Genomic DNA, 15,862 nt, shown 5'->3' with positions numbered 1-15,862 from the left:
TTTGATGATTTGACGAGTTAGTGAAACTGAAGAAAAATATCTTGATTTCTTTCACTTCAGACTTTGCAGCATGGTGTCCATCATAAGCCAAGCTAGTTGTTAATAATAATCATCATCATCATCATCGTCATCATTATTAAATTTTTATTATTATTAACTGAAAAAAAAAATCAAGGGACCGGGTCCTTCTTTTCTTTTTCCTTTTTTAAAAAGAAAACTCAAAAAGGACGGACCAATGGGCCGTTAGTTATACATTAGAATAGAACTCTTTGGAGGGGGAAAAAAAAGGAAACATCTTGGTCTAAACATTTTTTTTCTCGAATATCTTGGTCTTAATTGGAGACCGGAAAAAGAAAAAGAAGGTTATTTCTATTAATTTATTTTTGATGCAGTGTAAAAGAACAAAATGAACAGATTGATGAGAAATTCTAAAATAACATTGAGTGATATGTATACATCGGATACTTTCGATTTATATGTTTAATAATTTAGCGTTTTATGTTTCTCATCATCGCATAATAGAAATACTAAATTAAAATATTAAATGCTTAGACTAAAGTATTGAAGTAAATGCTCTTCATGGTTGAACTGAAATATATGTTTAAATTAAAGTACTAAAATATTTAAATCGAAAGTATCAAATGTGTTTGGTTGCTATTTAAATCGAAGGAGCCAGGTTGGTTGGTTTGTTTGTTTGCAGGAAAAGACAGGACAGGACAAATACAAGGCTGACTCTGACATAGATAGCTGTTGTTATTTGGTAGTTCTGTTGGTAGTTTTATTGGATAAATGGCACTTGATATAAATCTTTTTGTTTAACGAAAGTCTCTATCATTTATTTAAAAAAAAAAAAACTGACTCTGACTCTTCTGAGTCGTCTCCTCGCCTCCGATATACTCTCTCTCTCTCGCCCTTTGCTTGCTTGCGCTGGGTGGGATAGTCCCGGGACAGGAGTACTCTTCTTCTTCTTCTTCTTGTAGTTGTCCCGTCTATTTCTCCTCCCCCCCACCCTCTTCTCTCTCTAAAAACCCTTTTTCCCTCTTCCGCTTCTTCTACGAAGTTGTCGTGGTCGTCTGTCTGTCTTCTTCTTCTTCCACATATAAAAGTAACAGTCAGCAAACCATTAAGCTGTGATCGAGAAACAAAACCATACCATACAATAGCATCTCATCTCATCGAATGCCATGCACTAATTACTTGGAAGAAACAAGTATCACTGACTGTCTCCATCCTCTTAACTGGATCCATCGACTAGTAATCTTCCTCTCCCCTTACTTCACTTTGCTTTTGCTTGCTGTAACTTAATTGGTCGGTCGATGAGAAAGAAAGTAAGGAAACTGGAAAGAAGAGCAGAACAGCAGACGTGCAGAAACACAACACATCAAAGCAAGCAAGCAAGCAAGCAATTCTTTTTCTCCTGGGCTAAGCTAGCTCGCTAATTGAGCAAAAGCTCAAGCTGTGAGAGAGAGAGAGCGAGAGAGATATTGGAGTTTGTCAGGTTAGATTAGAAATCTTCTTTTAATACGTACACACATACACAGGCATATACATGCGTACATCCATCCATCCATCCATCCATCCATCCTAAGTAAGTCAATGTCAAGGTCAATGTCATACAAGTTAAAAGACTTTTCAAAGTCTACTTTTGGTTCCCTCTCCTTCATCAGAAGATTCATGCAATGCATGCTTTACTGCGTCAAGATAAACTAAAGAGCCTCACTCTGTTTAGATTTTTCTCCATCTTGTACTTGTAAATCAATCAACATCCTTTATACATTACATTACATACCCCTCCATACATACATATCTTTTCTTTTTTTTTAATCTCCATAGCATAGCAGAAACCGCTACCAACCTCAATCTGGACAACGTGAAACCAAACCTTTCGGCAAGGATGATGAACTTCAACCACAACAAATTTGTAAGGTCAGTGAATTGCTATGCTATTTTTTTTTAAAAAAAAATTTCTTATATGCAACTAGCTAGCTAGCTACAGCTGATCTGCACTCTGCAGCTTATCTCTCTTGTGCAGCTAGCTGATCCTTCTCTCTCTTTCTGCTCATTCTTGATTCGATTACTTACCTGTCCTCAATATCACAGGTTTCGAGAATGGAATTCGGATAAATCATGGAGTCCCGAGCAGTCATATATTCTTAATAGCGATGATGGACTTCTGCGAGGAAAAATCGGACCGGCTTTGAGTGCCCTATGGGGAGGAACTCGAAGAGTGTTTGGTAGAGGTTCTGAAAGGATCAAGAACCTGAGGAGACCACGTAGGCCCTCCTCTTTGCTCTATCCAACAGTGAGATTTTTCAGCAGCGAGAGGCGAATTCTCCACCCCCAAGGGCCGTTCCTCCAAACCTGCAGCAAGGTCTTCCTAGTATCTTGCTGGATAGCTCTAGCTATAGACCCCTTGTTCTTCTACATCCCCGTGATTGATGGTCACAACAACTGCCTCGATCTGGACAAGACTTTGGAGACCACTGCTTGCATTCTTCGGACTTCCATTGATCTGTTCTACATATTTCACATGTTCCTTCAGTTCCGTACCGGGTTCATCGCCCCTTCTTCTCGGGTATTCGGGAGAGGAGAGTTAGTTGATGATCCTTTGGCCATAGCCCGGAGATATCTCTCCTCTTATTTCATCGTTGATGTCCTTGCAATTCTTCCACTACCCCAGGTATTTAAATCGACACCGTTTTCCTCACGTACGAAGAAGAAATTTTCTCATACAATTGTCTTTCTTCCCTCAATATGATTCCCTGATGTACTCACAGACTGTGGTGTTGCTGGTGATCCCCTTACTTGATGGACCGGTTCCATTGATCACGAAGGAAACGCTTAAGTTCATCATCTACTCTCAATACGTGCCAAGGATTATTCGGATGTATCCCCTGTGCAAACAAGTCACGAGAACTTCAGGAATGCTCTTTGAAACTGCAGGGGCTGGGGCCGCCTTTAATCTTTTCCTCTATATGCTTTTTGGTCACGTGAGTGCCTTATCAGATCGAATCAACAAGATGCTGATTAAAGTGTAAACTATTGAAAACATCCGTTAAACTGCTTTCGTAGACATTCATCATGATTAATTCCCAAGTTACGATTCTAGAGATGGAATAGACAAGAAAAGGAACAAATGATCAAACATTTTCTTCCGTCTCGACCTGCGTTGTTTAATCATCATCCCAATCTTATCGTGCAGTATTGATCAGGATATCCAGTACAGAAAGATAACCCAATACTGTTCCCATGAATGTGATCTAATTAGGTGGCCGGTGCATTCTGGTACTTGTTCTCAATTGAGCGAAAAGACACGTGCTGGCGCGAAGATTGTCGTAGACACAACTGCAACCTTGCATCCTTGTACTGTGGCTCGAACCAAGTGGCGAATGATTTTCTGATTACTTCTTGTCCGTTAATCCAGCCTGATGATATTACAAACTCAACCGTGTTCAACTTCGGGATCTTCATTGATGCTCTTCAGTCTGATGTAGTGGAAAAGAAGGACTTCCCCAGGAAGTTCTTCTACTGCTTCTGGTGGGGCCTTCGGAACCTTAGGTACGTAAATTTTCACCTTGCTAATTATACTCACTTAGTATGGAGTAGCAATAACATATGACAGGAGAATTGTTTCTTGCGCAGTTCTCTGGGCCAAAACCTGAAAACAAGCACATACGTCTGGGAAATAGTATTCGCTGTCGGGATATCAATCTTTGGCTTGGTCTTGTTCGCACTGCTTATCGGCAATATGCAGGTAATGATCCTCTGTTTTTTTTTTTTTTTTTTTTTTTTTTTTTGCCGATTGGAATTTCACTTGTCGATGATGATTCGAAGGAGGTTTCATTGTTCTAGAGGCTCGAGTTCCTTAAAAATGTTGTTTCTGTTGCTTTTGACAGAAATATCTACAGTCCACGACTGTTAGAATAGAAGAGATGAGAGTGAAGAGGAGAGATGCAGGGCGATGGATGTCTCATCGGATGCTTCCAGATGGATTAAGGAAGAGAATCAGGCGTTACGAACAGTATAAGTGGCAAGAGACGAGAGGTGTTGAGGAAGAAAGTCTGATTCACAACCTCCCAAAAGATCTTCGAAGAGATATAAAGCGTCATCTTTGCCTAGATCTACTAATGCAAGTGAGTAGAGTACTATCTCTGCACTTTTTTTTTTTTTTTTTTTTTAAATTAATTTTTTTTTACATGTTCTTATACATGGAGAGTTTAATAAATGCCTCGGTCAGTTAATTATTGAATTTGGTTTTGTTTTTAAGGTGCCTCTGTTTGAAAAGATGGACGACCAACTGTTGGACGCCCTATGTGATCGGCTCAAGCCCGTACTATATACGGAAAAGAGCTCTGTCATTCGCGAGGGTGATCCAGTTGATGAAATGTTGTTTATAATTCGAGGGAACTCCTTGACCATGACCACGAATGGCGGGAGAACGGGATTTTTCAACTCCTATAATCTCAAGGCAGGGGATTTCTGTGGGGAGGAGCTGCTCACTTGGGCGTTGGATCCGAGTTCATCCTCGAATCTCCCGTCCTCAACTCGAACAGTCGAGACCATAACAGAAGTCGAAGCTTTTGCTCTCACTGCTGAGGACTTGAAGTTTGTAGCTTCTCAATTCCGCCGCCTTCACAGCAAGCAGCTCCAGCACACCCTCAGGCAAGCCTTTACATTTATACGATTCTATCTTATGGATGGGCATGTCATTTTTGCACCGGAAGATGGACCCTATTGCATAACAACAATTCTCGATGGCCATTTTTACTCTACATCACTTTTCAATTCGTACATTCAGAATCTGCAAAACTCCGTCCCCCCCCCCAGTTGGAATTGATATGCGGATTGAAACTTTCTTTACCTTTTGTTTTTTCTTTTTTTTTTTGAGTCCCTTTCAGGTTCTATTCACAACAATGGAGGACATGGGCAGCCTGCTTCATTCAAGCGGCTTGGAGGCGGCATTGCAAGAGGAAGCAAGAAAAGGTTCTCCAGGAAGCAGAGGACTGGTTACAAGATGCATTGTTCAAGGAGGGCAGTAACTCGCCAAGCCTCGGCGCTGCAATCTATGCTTCGAGATTTGCAGCAAACGCACTGCACGCCATCAGGAATGGAAGCTCTCAAAGCGGAAGAATGCCGCAAAGACTGTCTCCTCTGCTACCTCAGAAACCCGCAGAGCCCAATTTTGCTGCCGATGGTGGCTACTGAGGCCTTTTATTCAGGCCAGGGAAAATGGATTCCCAAGTTTTTCTTTGGATGTGAAAAATAAGTCCATGTAGATTTCCAAAAGGTTCACAAGTTATGTACACAATAAACAGCCACTTGTCTTCGCACGCGTTCAGTATACTATAAGAATGTTATTTATTTACAGTAAGTTTCTCAAGGCTGGTTGATTACTGTAAGATAAATGTTACTCGTTTACAGTAAGTATCTCAAGGCCCGAGAACCTGCAGCCGGACGCGTATGATATGATCATGAAAGTGGATGTGGCAAAATCTTTACCTTGGCGAGGCATGGTAAATGACAATGAGATGAAAGCATGAACAAATTTTTGCTGAATATGAAAGCTTAAACTAATATTGCCATCTTTTATTACATTTGGCCGGATGCACAGAGCAATGCCATGGTCAACTGTAGGAAGCACTTTTAGTTTGATATATTATATGACCAGAAAACCAAATTTTTATGTTTTGCATTTGTAGAATGAATTCTCACACACAATTGTCTCGTTACGAAAGCTCGGCTGCAGGGCCAAATAAACATCGCCGACAAATTTGTGAAAATCAAGAGCACAAAACGCTAGCAGCAAGAGCAGCTCCCATATTTAAGCGGAAAAGCTAAACTACGGCCGCAGAGTTAACCCCAGAGACCCACCCGAGCCCTCATAGTACAAAACTGGAAATGGATCCCCCCCCCCCCCCCCCCCAAAACCCCCCCCCCCCCCCCCCCCCCCCCCCCCCCCCCCCCCCCCCCCCCCCCACCACCATTTAAAGTCCTCATCTCAAACTTTTCCTGTTCTTCTTTCTTGCCTTAACCTGTTTCTCCAAACTTCTTATTCTCTGTCTGAGAACAGAAGCAGCTGATATTTTTCTGACAAACTTTGACGATTCAGCGCTTATTGAGGGCTTTACTTCAGATGCTTCATCCCGTATAGATGCTGCGAACAAAGAGATTTCTCCATGGGCTGCAGGAGAAGCTGGAACTGTAACATCAGGAATGTTCAGTATCTTCTTAATTGCTGGTCTTTTGATTACTGCAATAGAAAGTGAAACCAATGCAATGAAAAATAAGAAAGCATACGTTCTTCACTTAGAAGAGTAGAAAAAAGTAGACTACTCAAAAAAAAAAAAAGTGGGAAAATCTTTTATTACGAAAAAAAATTGAAAAAGAAAAGAAAAGAGTAGGAAAAATCCGTCTGTACAGCGACTGGGGTTGTTGCTTCTTGAGATGAATATAACTGACCTAATCCATAAGCAAGTGAGAATACGTTCGAGGTGAGCCAATAACCAAATATTGCCTGCAGGTAAGACAGAAAGCGGAATTACCGTACTAAATACAACTACACTCCCCAGGACATGAGATGGTAAAAGTGCGCCCATCAAACTCTAGGTCGATAAATAGAAAGCATTATTTAACATGACTTCAAAATGAAGGCGAACTAGAGATATTTCTTGCACATATAGAATAAATAATACCCCATGCATTCTGAAGATTCAGGACAGTCTATGAACATAATTGGCAAGCTAAGCTATAGACTTCATACTGCTATACATTCAGCCTAAAAGATTTAAGAGGCATAAACCAAAAGACCACATTTTCATCCAAAAGATCATTCACCGACGGGAGAGAAACACATATCTGCAAATCTTTCACTTCAGAATCTTGACAGAATTGGTGAAAACGCATACATACATAGAATCTATCGGAAACATTTGCACAGTGCATAATATTCGCACATATGTGAGGCACAATAAAATTTACTAGCCAGGACCAACCTTTTAACTTAAAAACCGAACAAAAGTATTTGCCAAGACAACACGGTCAATGGAAACAACCAGTTAAGTATCAAGTACCTTGGGGAAACTCATCATAACAGGGAGTGCAAGAACAGCAAAGATCCTGGAAAATCTTTTCATGGTTCCAGCAATCGGATTTCCCTCCATCCCCTCTTGCATATTGCACTGATGAAAAAGAAAATTTTTTATTGCTGGATATTATAAATAGACTAAGCAAAGCTGGACCAAAAAAAAAAAACACTTAAACAAATATACTGAAAAAAGGCCAACTTAGGTTCAACTCCTCGTGCCCTTGTTTAACACGTCTTAGGTTGGCCACCTATGTGGGCTCTACTGGGTTATATAACTGATGCCATCCATGGGCAGTGGGGTGTTCATATGCCCCAGTAGCTCCTTAGGACCCTAGTCAAAAACAAGAAAGTACACTATCTAAAATATTAAATTCTATTGTGAGTTCAAAATGCTAAAATTTTAATTATAATAGATTTATTAGTAGGCCAATGACTTTGCCCGCCAAAAATTATAAGTTGTCCAGAAGGTCGTTATCTTACACAATATTAAAACCTAATTGATGGAATAAAGTCAGTAGCATGATCAATTACCTCCACAGTAATCCAGAAAGTAAGGGAGGTCAGAATGGGTAGGATATAAAAGCTATCTGGAGTTGTCAGATCAATGAACCAGAGAGTTCCACCAGTTTGGAAAGAAGGAACTTTTTCGGCCATGTTGTTGATCTACATATATCAAGTCAGTGAAAAAGGTTTTGCATCAGTTCGTAAAAATATCAATGGATGGAGAGGAACATTTCTAACGTAAGAAATTTATGCTTCTTACAGCCAAAAAAAAGCTGATGAAGATGGGACTTTGAATAAACAGTCCTTTCAATGGAGTAAGTGGAGACACACCAAAGCTGCAGGCACACAAATAACATAAAATAACTGGAGCACAAGTTCTTTGTCACAATCATAACAAGAAAGAAGATTGATACATGGTGCAGAATTAACTGACACACTGAGAACAGACCCACATCTCCAACAAGGACGATTGCATGCATAGCTACAAGAATAATGCCCATCAACAACTTCCTATCTATCTCAGTAAGCTCCTTACTGCGTTATACCCTACACAAGGCATTCCCTAAGCACTACTTGAGAAAATCCATAAGGAAAAAGGTTCCGATTCCTTTTAATGAGCAAAAAATTGTCTCGGTCATCTCTCAGTCGATAAATTCCTGAAAAAACTCTAACTACAAAAATCTTCAATCCAGTTATTCAACTATAGGTTCAAGCATCCAAGCTAAGGACACATATTATCAGAATGCTTCCACGGATACGGTCCTCACAAAACACCAAGACTTGCACAAACGAAGTTGAATTGACTGTTGCAGGTTGTCCGCGAGATATAGTCCAAGTTTGCTTACTCTTTGAACAATGCCATAACCCTTTGCTTGTGTTTGGCCACAGCATCAGGATCCATTGCCTACTAAATGCAAATAGGAATCATCCTCAGCACTTCTAAAATATTTTAGAAAGAAAAAATAATGAGGAAATTTCATCAATGCGGTGGATTCAATCAAATCAGACAAAAAGTCGGTATGGGGTTTTTAGTAATAGTGGAGCATATCTCCAGTAACAAGAAGCAAACGCTCACTGATAACTCAAATTTTACTTGAAAGGTGAAGGATTGAAATTGACAAACAAGAATATACCGATTCTTTAAATTTCTGATTTAGTTCCTCCAAGTGGGGCCTCATCATCTGCATAACACCAATAACACTTAATTATATACATAGCTCTATTTTTCTTTATCGTTAAATATATAGCTACTTCTGCTTCACAGAATAATCCAAAATAAAAATTCATTCCCCAAAGTAGCACCTTCAGTGGACGTTGTCAGCTCACAAGAGCAAAAAAAGTAAAACAGCCAAGTTAACAACACCCAAGAATCCAAGATTCCATCTTGCACCTACTAACAGAAAGTTCAGTGCCTATGCTATGGTACATGTGATGAAATTCCTGTAGTTTCCTTACCCAATTGTTGGAATTCCATTTTCTGGAACTTGGATGCCTATTATCGATTTAAATCAGAGGACAGAGTATCCAGGATTCTCAATTTAGACTTGTATACTTATGAACAGTGAGAAAAGGAAAAGATGGATCAAGAATACCGTATTGCATAGATATCATAATGCATAAATTGACTGAAGCAAAATGCTTACACTAAGTTTTGAAGTGGACTTGAGTTGATTTATAAGAAGTGGGACTGTCGCCCCTCGAATAAGTATAGTTGTCATGGCTATTGATGCCCACCTGATCGGGGGAGGGAGGGAGGGGGAGAGAGAGAGAGAGAGGCAAAGGGAAAAAAGCTTATTACAAGTAATCAAAAACTTAATTGAGAACTACAAATTTTATAGATTATCTAACCATCATCTGTTAATACTAGTACATATCCACAAATAATTATAAAAAAAAAAAGAAAAAAAAAGTACTATCCACAAACGAGGTGATGCAGATATTCAAGAGAATAGCCCTAACCATCCTTGTTGATGTGGAGCATATCAATAGAAGGAAAAGTTCAAGGTTCCCAGGATGTTGTCAATTCATATCTAATACTAAAACCAACACCTTCTATTGTTATAGCCTCCTGGTGTCAATAATAGATAATCTTTTAAGATTCCATCAGGTTGTTATCGAGTCAATGAAGTATTCAAAGTTTCGGAAATTAAGACTCGCAACTAGTTTTATAATCGAAATCATATATCCTACAAGATTACTTTGGAAAATGAATCCAGATTCAAAGACATAGGACTGATAGCTACAGCAATAACTTAATTTTACAGAAGAGAGAGAACAAGAAGAGATGGTAGTTACCAATTCAAGCCAGTAAAGGAATGCACACCATCAATCAGGTGCTGCAGGGCAGCAACAGGGTAAGCTGAATCAGCAGCAGCAACTGCCACTTCACTCATGGCAGGAACTTGAGAAGCCACATCTGCAGTCCTCTCAGTGATAACCTCCGCAAGAATGCCATCATCAGAGCTTTCTCCGCTTGCACTAGACATAGACCTACAGAAGGAGGAGCCCAGCCCCAGAAAAGAAGCAGATAGGAGAAGGGATCTGTCCCTAAACTGCGGACCCGTCCTCCTGCTCGTGCTATAGGAAGCGCATCGCGTCAACAAGTTGGTGACAATGGATCGAGATGGACCTAAACATGGTGAAGAGCGGACACTATCGTCGTCACGATTATGGTGATGTATGTGGCAGCAAGAAGGGTGGACCCGCCTAGCAGTGAGGATTCCTCTGGTGGATACACAGCGCCCGAAAGCCATCAATGAAAAAGGTGACTGCAACCACAAGCAAAGAGCAAGCTTCAGGTGATAGATACGGGCATGGACAAGATAGCAGCGGGTCTTGTTGCTCAATTTTTCAGCTGTACACCGTTGCCGTTCATTCCTTGCTAGCCTCAAAAGCCAAAAATTTTATCTTTGCACACACAAAACCGGGGGAAAATGAAAAGAAAAGAAAGAAAGTCTTCCACTTTCGACTTTCGGATTTTTGTTATCTTGAGCTGGGCAGACAGCAGAGCAGGGAGACGCACAAACTCAGCCGAGCTGATAGAAGAGATAATACATAGACACATTACATGATGCAGCCGTAAACGGTACGTGAGATGAGAACCAACAAGTTCTCGACCGACGAGGAGGGAAAAAAAAAAAGTGTATATATTCACTACCTCAATAATTTCTCGACCGACGAGTAGGAAATCTCCGCCGCGAAGAAGATCAGATCACTACAGCGGCGGCGGCTCCATCACCATCAGCAGCCTCTGTCGTCAGTTCTGCTTTTCCGCTCGCTCACAGTCACACCCAACCAGACCAAGCAAAAGACTAGAGAGATGATTGAGTGGGCCGGGCTGATCAGGGCCTGCTTTGATTCCGCCTGTAATCAAATGATCTGGGCCGGGCCTACCCTAAGTTGGACCTTAAGGAATGTAAGCGCAACAATTTTACTTCCTCCTAGTCCTTACCTCCTTGGGCCTTGCCGATCCAATGTGTTTTTCTCCCTAAAAATTTGGTTAAGCCAGCGATCGAATCTGGTTGATTTCTTAATTCTTCCAGGTCCAGCTAGTCATTGCCACATAATAAAAGGCTTTAATTTGGAGCTTCAAATTGCGGATGATTTTTCTGAGCTCAAATCTATAAAATTACGTACCCAAATATTCATCATGGGATAATTTAAGTCATATGCATTTATAAATATCATGTATGATAACGTTGATGCGTGCAAGCAGGACTTGCTTCTAGCTTGTTTTATCAATCTGAAAATGTGCAGCATACATAAATTAATATTTGCGTCAATTCTTTGCTGACTGCTGGGGGAGGTTATAGAGCTAATATTTGTTAAAGCAGTAATATGAGATGGAGAGGCTCATGTCATGAATCTACAATCATGCCCTTCATAAAATAAAATTATATATAGAGAGAGGGGCCGGCAACTTCTCATCTAATCACCAATTTTTTTATTTTATTTGAACATAGTTTGTTCGTGTGAGCATCGATCGATCGAGATCGATCAGATACTGCAGGTGGCTGCCTGCATATTGTAGACAGCCAACACACGGGACACGTACATGTACTCATATATCATTATCAGTTAAATACTAATGTGGACGATACGTATGCACACATATGTCTGCTTTATTAATTGATCTCGATGGATTTATTCATTAATCACTGCACGCAGCTTAATTTTTATACTAATATAGTGCCATACGAAGCTGGGATTCTTTCTTCGTTGTCGTCTACCTTGGATGGATGGATTAATATATATAAGCCCGTGTCTCTCATCAGACCCTGCATGCAAAAATTAGAATGCACATATATACTCGTGATTAATACTGATATAAATAATCAGCTATATATATACAAGTGCACGTGCCCGTGCTCATGAACTTAAGAAAGCAAAGATCACGATGTCGAGAGATTATTATAATACATACTTAGTACAATCGGTTTTGCTGTCAAGAGGAGGGAATTTGATGGAGACGCTGCATTTCTTGGGCAGGAGAGGGATGCGCGAGGGATCGTAGCGGTCCCCGACGGCAGGCAAGACTTTCTTGATGCAGTGGCATATGGCCTGTCGGTCGGAGTCGGTCTCGGCGATGTTGCTCAAGTCCTTCACACCGGAACAGCAAGCCCCTGTGGGGGCTGAGCTGCCTCCCTTCTTGACGAACCCAACACAAGGCATTAGCTCCTGTATGATTTCGTTGCAAGCAGGCGCAGAGAGTTCAAGTTCAGGGGCAGCTTCTATTGCGGGTGCGAGCTGCAGGAGGATTAGTATGATCAGGGATCCAAGCCCAACAAAGCGAGCGAGGAACATGGTTATTAATCGAATTTCTGATATCGATCTAGCCAGCTAGTAATTTAATTACAGTGACGATGATATACTGAATATGGCGGTGAAGATTAGAGGATCGATCAATGGATGCTTGTTGGTTTTGGAGTTTGTGTGAGATACTTCTTATATATATAATTCATTATCCCATGTAGTTTGTATTTGGTGTTGCTGCTATTACTAGTTAGTACTTCCAATGCAAATTTCATGAATAGCCCCCGACCAAACCCAACCCAACCCAACCCAACCCAACCCAACCCAACCCAATGATTGACTATTTCTATACGCATCGTTCACTTGCACACACACGCACATCGTTTGTTCTAGTGCTGGTGCACGCAAATGCAAACGCATGTCAATGTCACGACTCATGATCGAATCGGATGGGCCTGTGGCCCAAAAAATTTCTCATGGGCCTCTGTTTCTAGCTGATTGGGATAAATAAATGGGATTATTTATTTGTTTATTTATTTTTAGAAAAAGACACTGTCGGTCGGCGAGGTGATGCCAATGACATCGGGCCGAAATATATATTGTTATCTGTAATTTATTTATTAATTATAGTAATCCACTTCCAGTGGGCCGGTGTCTGAACTGAAAGCAGCCCAGCCTTAGATAGAAAATTGACCGATTGATTGAAATTAGGGCACACTGTTGCGAGAAAAAAAAGGCCAATTTCTGTCAGGATTGCCTGCCCCCAATGATCCAATCTCCTTCTCCTCAGCTCCTCCTCTGCTGCCCTTTTTATCCGATCTGATTCCTCCCTCCATCCCTCCCTCTGTGTCCGAAGCAGCAGTTGCTGTTGCAGAGGGACAACCTATGGAGCTCGAAATCGACAATCACGTCAGGCCATTCCACGTTTTCGTCCGGCTTCTTAGCGGCGATACCAAGACCCTTCTCTTCGACTCCCCGCTCGTCCCCGCCCTCGCTGTCAAGCAACGGATTTCTGATATCGCCAAGCTCCCCGTCTCCCAGCAGCGTCTCATCTGCGCCGGCCGCCAGCTCGATGACGCCGCTCTCATCCCTTCCCCCGACTCCACCGTGCACCTCTTGCTCCGCCTCCGCGGTGGCAAGGGCGGTTTCGGTTCGCTCCTTCGCGGGGCGGCCACCAAGGCTGGCCAGAAGAAGACGAACAACTTCGATGCTTGCCGAGACATGAGCGGGCGACGGCTGAGACATGTTAACGCTGAGAAGAAGCTCGAGGAGTGGAGGGCTGAGGAGGAGGAGAGGAGGTTGGAGAAGATCGCTCAGGATTTCATCAAGAAGGCCGCAAAAAAGGGAAAGAAGGGAGTTGGCGAAGGGGAGGCGCTGAGGTACGTGGAGAAGTACCGGGAGGAATCCGCCAAATGTGTTGCGCAGGTTGAATTGTCGGTCAGGGAAGCAATGGGTTCTTCCTCTGCCACCTTTAGAAAGAGCCTCAAGCGTAAACCTGGAGAGGATGCTGGTATCGATGGGAAGAAGTTGAAAATTTGGTAATAATAAGGCTGTCTGCCTGATTCATTATTATTCACTCACTGTTTCTGTCAAAATTCTTTGGCTTACCTGGTCATATATGTATTATTGTGTTGAGTAGTTGGGGGATGTGCATATTCCTTCTTACTTGGATGCCTTGGGATGTGGTCGGTGTTTGTGTTTGATGGCTTCAGATAGATGGATGGATATATATAGATAGATAGATATGACTTTGAACAATCCCTTTCCACCTTTAAATATATATATATATTGCGAATGAATGAGGCAGTGAGTATATGAGAATCAGATAGCTGATGCTTTTGTATTCGAGTGATAAGACACCCAAGGGTTACGAGCAATCTTTTAAATGCCTTATGACAGGGATAATTCTAAAGGTTTTCCTTCTTTTTGGCTTATTCGACTTTGAGATCATTACGTTTCAGACTGTGAATGCATGTTAATCTTGATTTGTTTGATATTTCAGGATGGGAAAGAGAAAACTGGCTGATAGTGACAGTGATGATATGGATGAAGACAGCAGCGATGATGATGATGAGGAGGAGGCGGAGGAGAATGAGAAGTCTGTTATCTTAGATAATACAAACAGTTCAGATTCTGCAAAGGATGGAGAAGAGAGTTCTGACTCATTGTCCGGTGGGAGACAAGAGGGTATATCAACTGCTGCCTCCTCAGAGAGTGGTTCCGGGGAAGAGAGGGAGACTATTTTCCAGGAAAGCTCAGTATCTGCCGGATGCTCTCCCAAGGAATCTTCATTGCATCAGCAGAATGGCACGGTTGAGCCTGTTTACCATGGGGGCAAGGAGGATCGTGCTTCTACGTTTCCATCTTCAGATGAAGCAGCTGCCTCAGAGGATGATGCGAATCTGGCTGAAAAAGAGGAGTCTAATAAATTTAAACATGGGAACGATGAGGTTGCAATAATTCAAGAAGCAGCGGATCTTTTAAATTCCGGGGAGAGAACTGATAGAGCAGTAGGCGTCCCCCATGATGTCACTGGTGTCTTAGGAATTCAAGTTGCAGCGATGGACGAAACTATGTCCCTGAAAGCTGATAAAGGAGAGGACGAGCCACTGAATTTCGATGAGTATAGTTCAGCCGCGGAATTGGAGGTAATATTATGTTGAAAACACATTGTGAATTCGCAAGACTGATATGCTATCTTTGCTTCTGTTCTCGCAGTTGCTTGTGGTTCCAATTGCATTATTGGGTATTTGTGCTAAACTTTTTATATGCAAGGAGAGCCGTAACTGTGGCTGAAAATTTTTATTTTGATACATAGGATTAGGAACTTTCATTTTGAATAGCATCAGGGTGGTTGGGATTGGTGTCAGTATGCTTAAGGAAGGCACCGGAGAAGATTCAATGGTCTGGCAATATTTGATGTTGTCCCATGAAGCATGACACGCCCTTCCCTCCCCCTTGATTATCTTGGTGATTGTTTTGTTTCTCTTTGTGCAGATTTATGAGCAACGACATCTTCTTTCTATTGCTTTGGATTTTTTTATCCTCTCTCTCTCTCTTTTAGCTTGAAAATAACAGTTTTATTAATCTGTGGAACATTTCGACTGCAAGAAAGTAATTATAATGCTAATAATAAATTCCTCTTCCTATTTTCTGCAGGTTCTTGGCCTGGAAAGGTTGAAAATGGAGTTGCAACTTAGAGGCCTGAAGTGCGGCGGAACGTTGCAGGAGCGAGCTTCTAGGCTGTTCCTCTTCAAGTCTACTCCTCTGGACAAGGTCCCGAAAAAGCTTCTTGCCAAGAAATGATGTAGTTTGTTTAAGTGTATGTCTAGAAGAAACTTGTAATATTCTGATAGTGTCGTGTGCTGCGTATCTGATTCTACAGCCTGTGCTCCTCATTACTGGGGAAGGCAGTGACTCGCAGTTTTCTTCTTTCGGAAATGCTCGAGACAGTTGGGAAGTTGCTAATGCTTGATGCTCACTGTGGGCCTTTTGTGCACACTGCTGCAATTCTAATGTTTT

The 15,862-nt window shown here is 41.6% G+C and overlaps 4 protein-coding genes across 4 annotated transcripts; 2 read left to right on the top strand and 2 right to left on the bottom strand.

Moving 5' to 3' along the window:
- Positions 1-996: 996 nt before the first annotated feature.
- LOC116202661 (cyclic nucleotide-gated ion channel 1) lies at positions 997-5,365 on the top strand. Its single transcript, XM_031534256.1, has 8 exons — positions 997-1,926; positions 2,101-2,680; positions 2,778-2,990; positions 3,269-3,558; positions 3,643-3,754; positions 3,897-4,133; positions 4,268-4,662; positions 4,899-5,365. Exons 1-8 carry the CDS (start codon positions 1,895-1,897, stop codon positions 5,203-5,205), a joined length of 2,166 nt encoding a protein of 721 aa, XP_031390116.1. The 5' UTR covers positions 997-1,894; the 3' UTR covers positions 5,206-5,365.
- A 612-nt stretch (positions 5,366-5,977) lies between these two features.
- On the bottom strand, positions 5,978-10,739 carry LOC116205704 (mitochondrial inner membrane protein OXA1-like). Its single transcript, XM_031538349.1, has 10 exons — positions 10,656-10,739; positions 9,884-10,356; positions 9,232-9,322; positions 8,722-8,769; positions 8,434-8,492; positions 7,848-7,923; positions 7,616-7,747; positions 7,071-7,178; positions 6,460-6,514; positions 5,978-6,250 (listed from the first exon to the last, which is right to left on the bottom strand). The coding sequence occupies exons 2-10, from the start codon at positions 10,339-10,341 to the stop codon at positions 5,994-5,996; spliced, it is 1,284 nt and encodes a 427-aa protein (XP_031394209.1). The 5' UTR covers positions 10,342-10,356; positions 10,656-10,739; the 3' UTR covers positions 5,978-5,993.
- Positions 10,740-11,508: 769 nt separating this feature from the next.
- On the bottom strand, positions 11,509-12,499 carry LOC116205689 (non-specific lipid-transfer protein-like). The gene is made up of 2 exons (XM_031538335.1): positions 12,012-12,499; positions 11,509-11,865 (listed from the first exon to the last, which is right to left on the bottom strand). Exons 1-2 carry the CDS (start codon positions 12,389-12,391, stop codon positions 11,859-11,861), a joined length of 387 nt encoding a protein of 128 aa, XP_031394195.1. The 5' UTR covers positions 12,392-12,499; the 3' UTR covers positions 11,509-11,858.
- A 552-nt stretch (positions 12,500-13,051) lies between these two features.
- On the top strand, positions 13,052-15,841 carry LOC116204730 (replication stress response regulator SDE2). Its single transcript, XM_031536981.1, has 3 exons — positions 13,052-13,878; positions 14,343-14,988; positions 15,500-15,841. Exons 1-3 carry the CDS (start codon positions 13,226-13,228, stop codon positions 15,644-15,646), a joined length of 1,446 nt encoding a protein of 481 aa, XP_031392841.1. The 5' UTR covers positions 13,052-13,225; the 3' UTR covers positions 15,647-15,841.
- Positions 15,842-15,862: the final 21 nt, after the last annotated feature.

This window comes from Punica granatum, chromosome 4 (assembly GCF_007655135.1).
Source record: "Punica granatum isolate Tunisia-2019 chromosome 4, ASM765513v2, whole genome shotgun sequence".
Taxonomy (NCBI): Eukaryota; Viridiplantae; Streptophyta; class Magnoliopsida; order Myrtales; family Lythraceae; genus Punica; species Punica granatum.
Note: the sequence above shows the minus strand (reverse complement) of the source record. Positions and strands in the feature narration are given on the sequence as shown.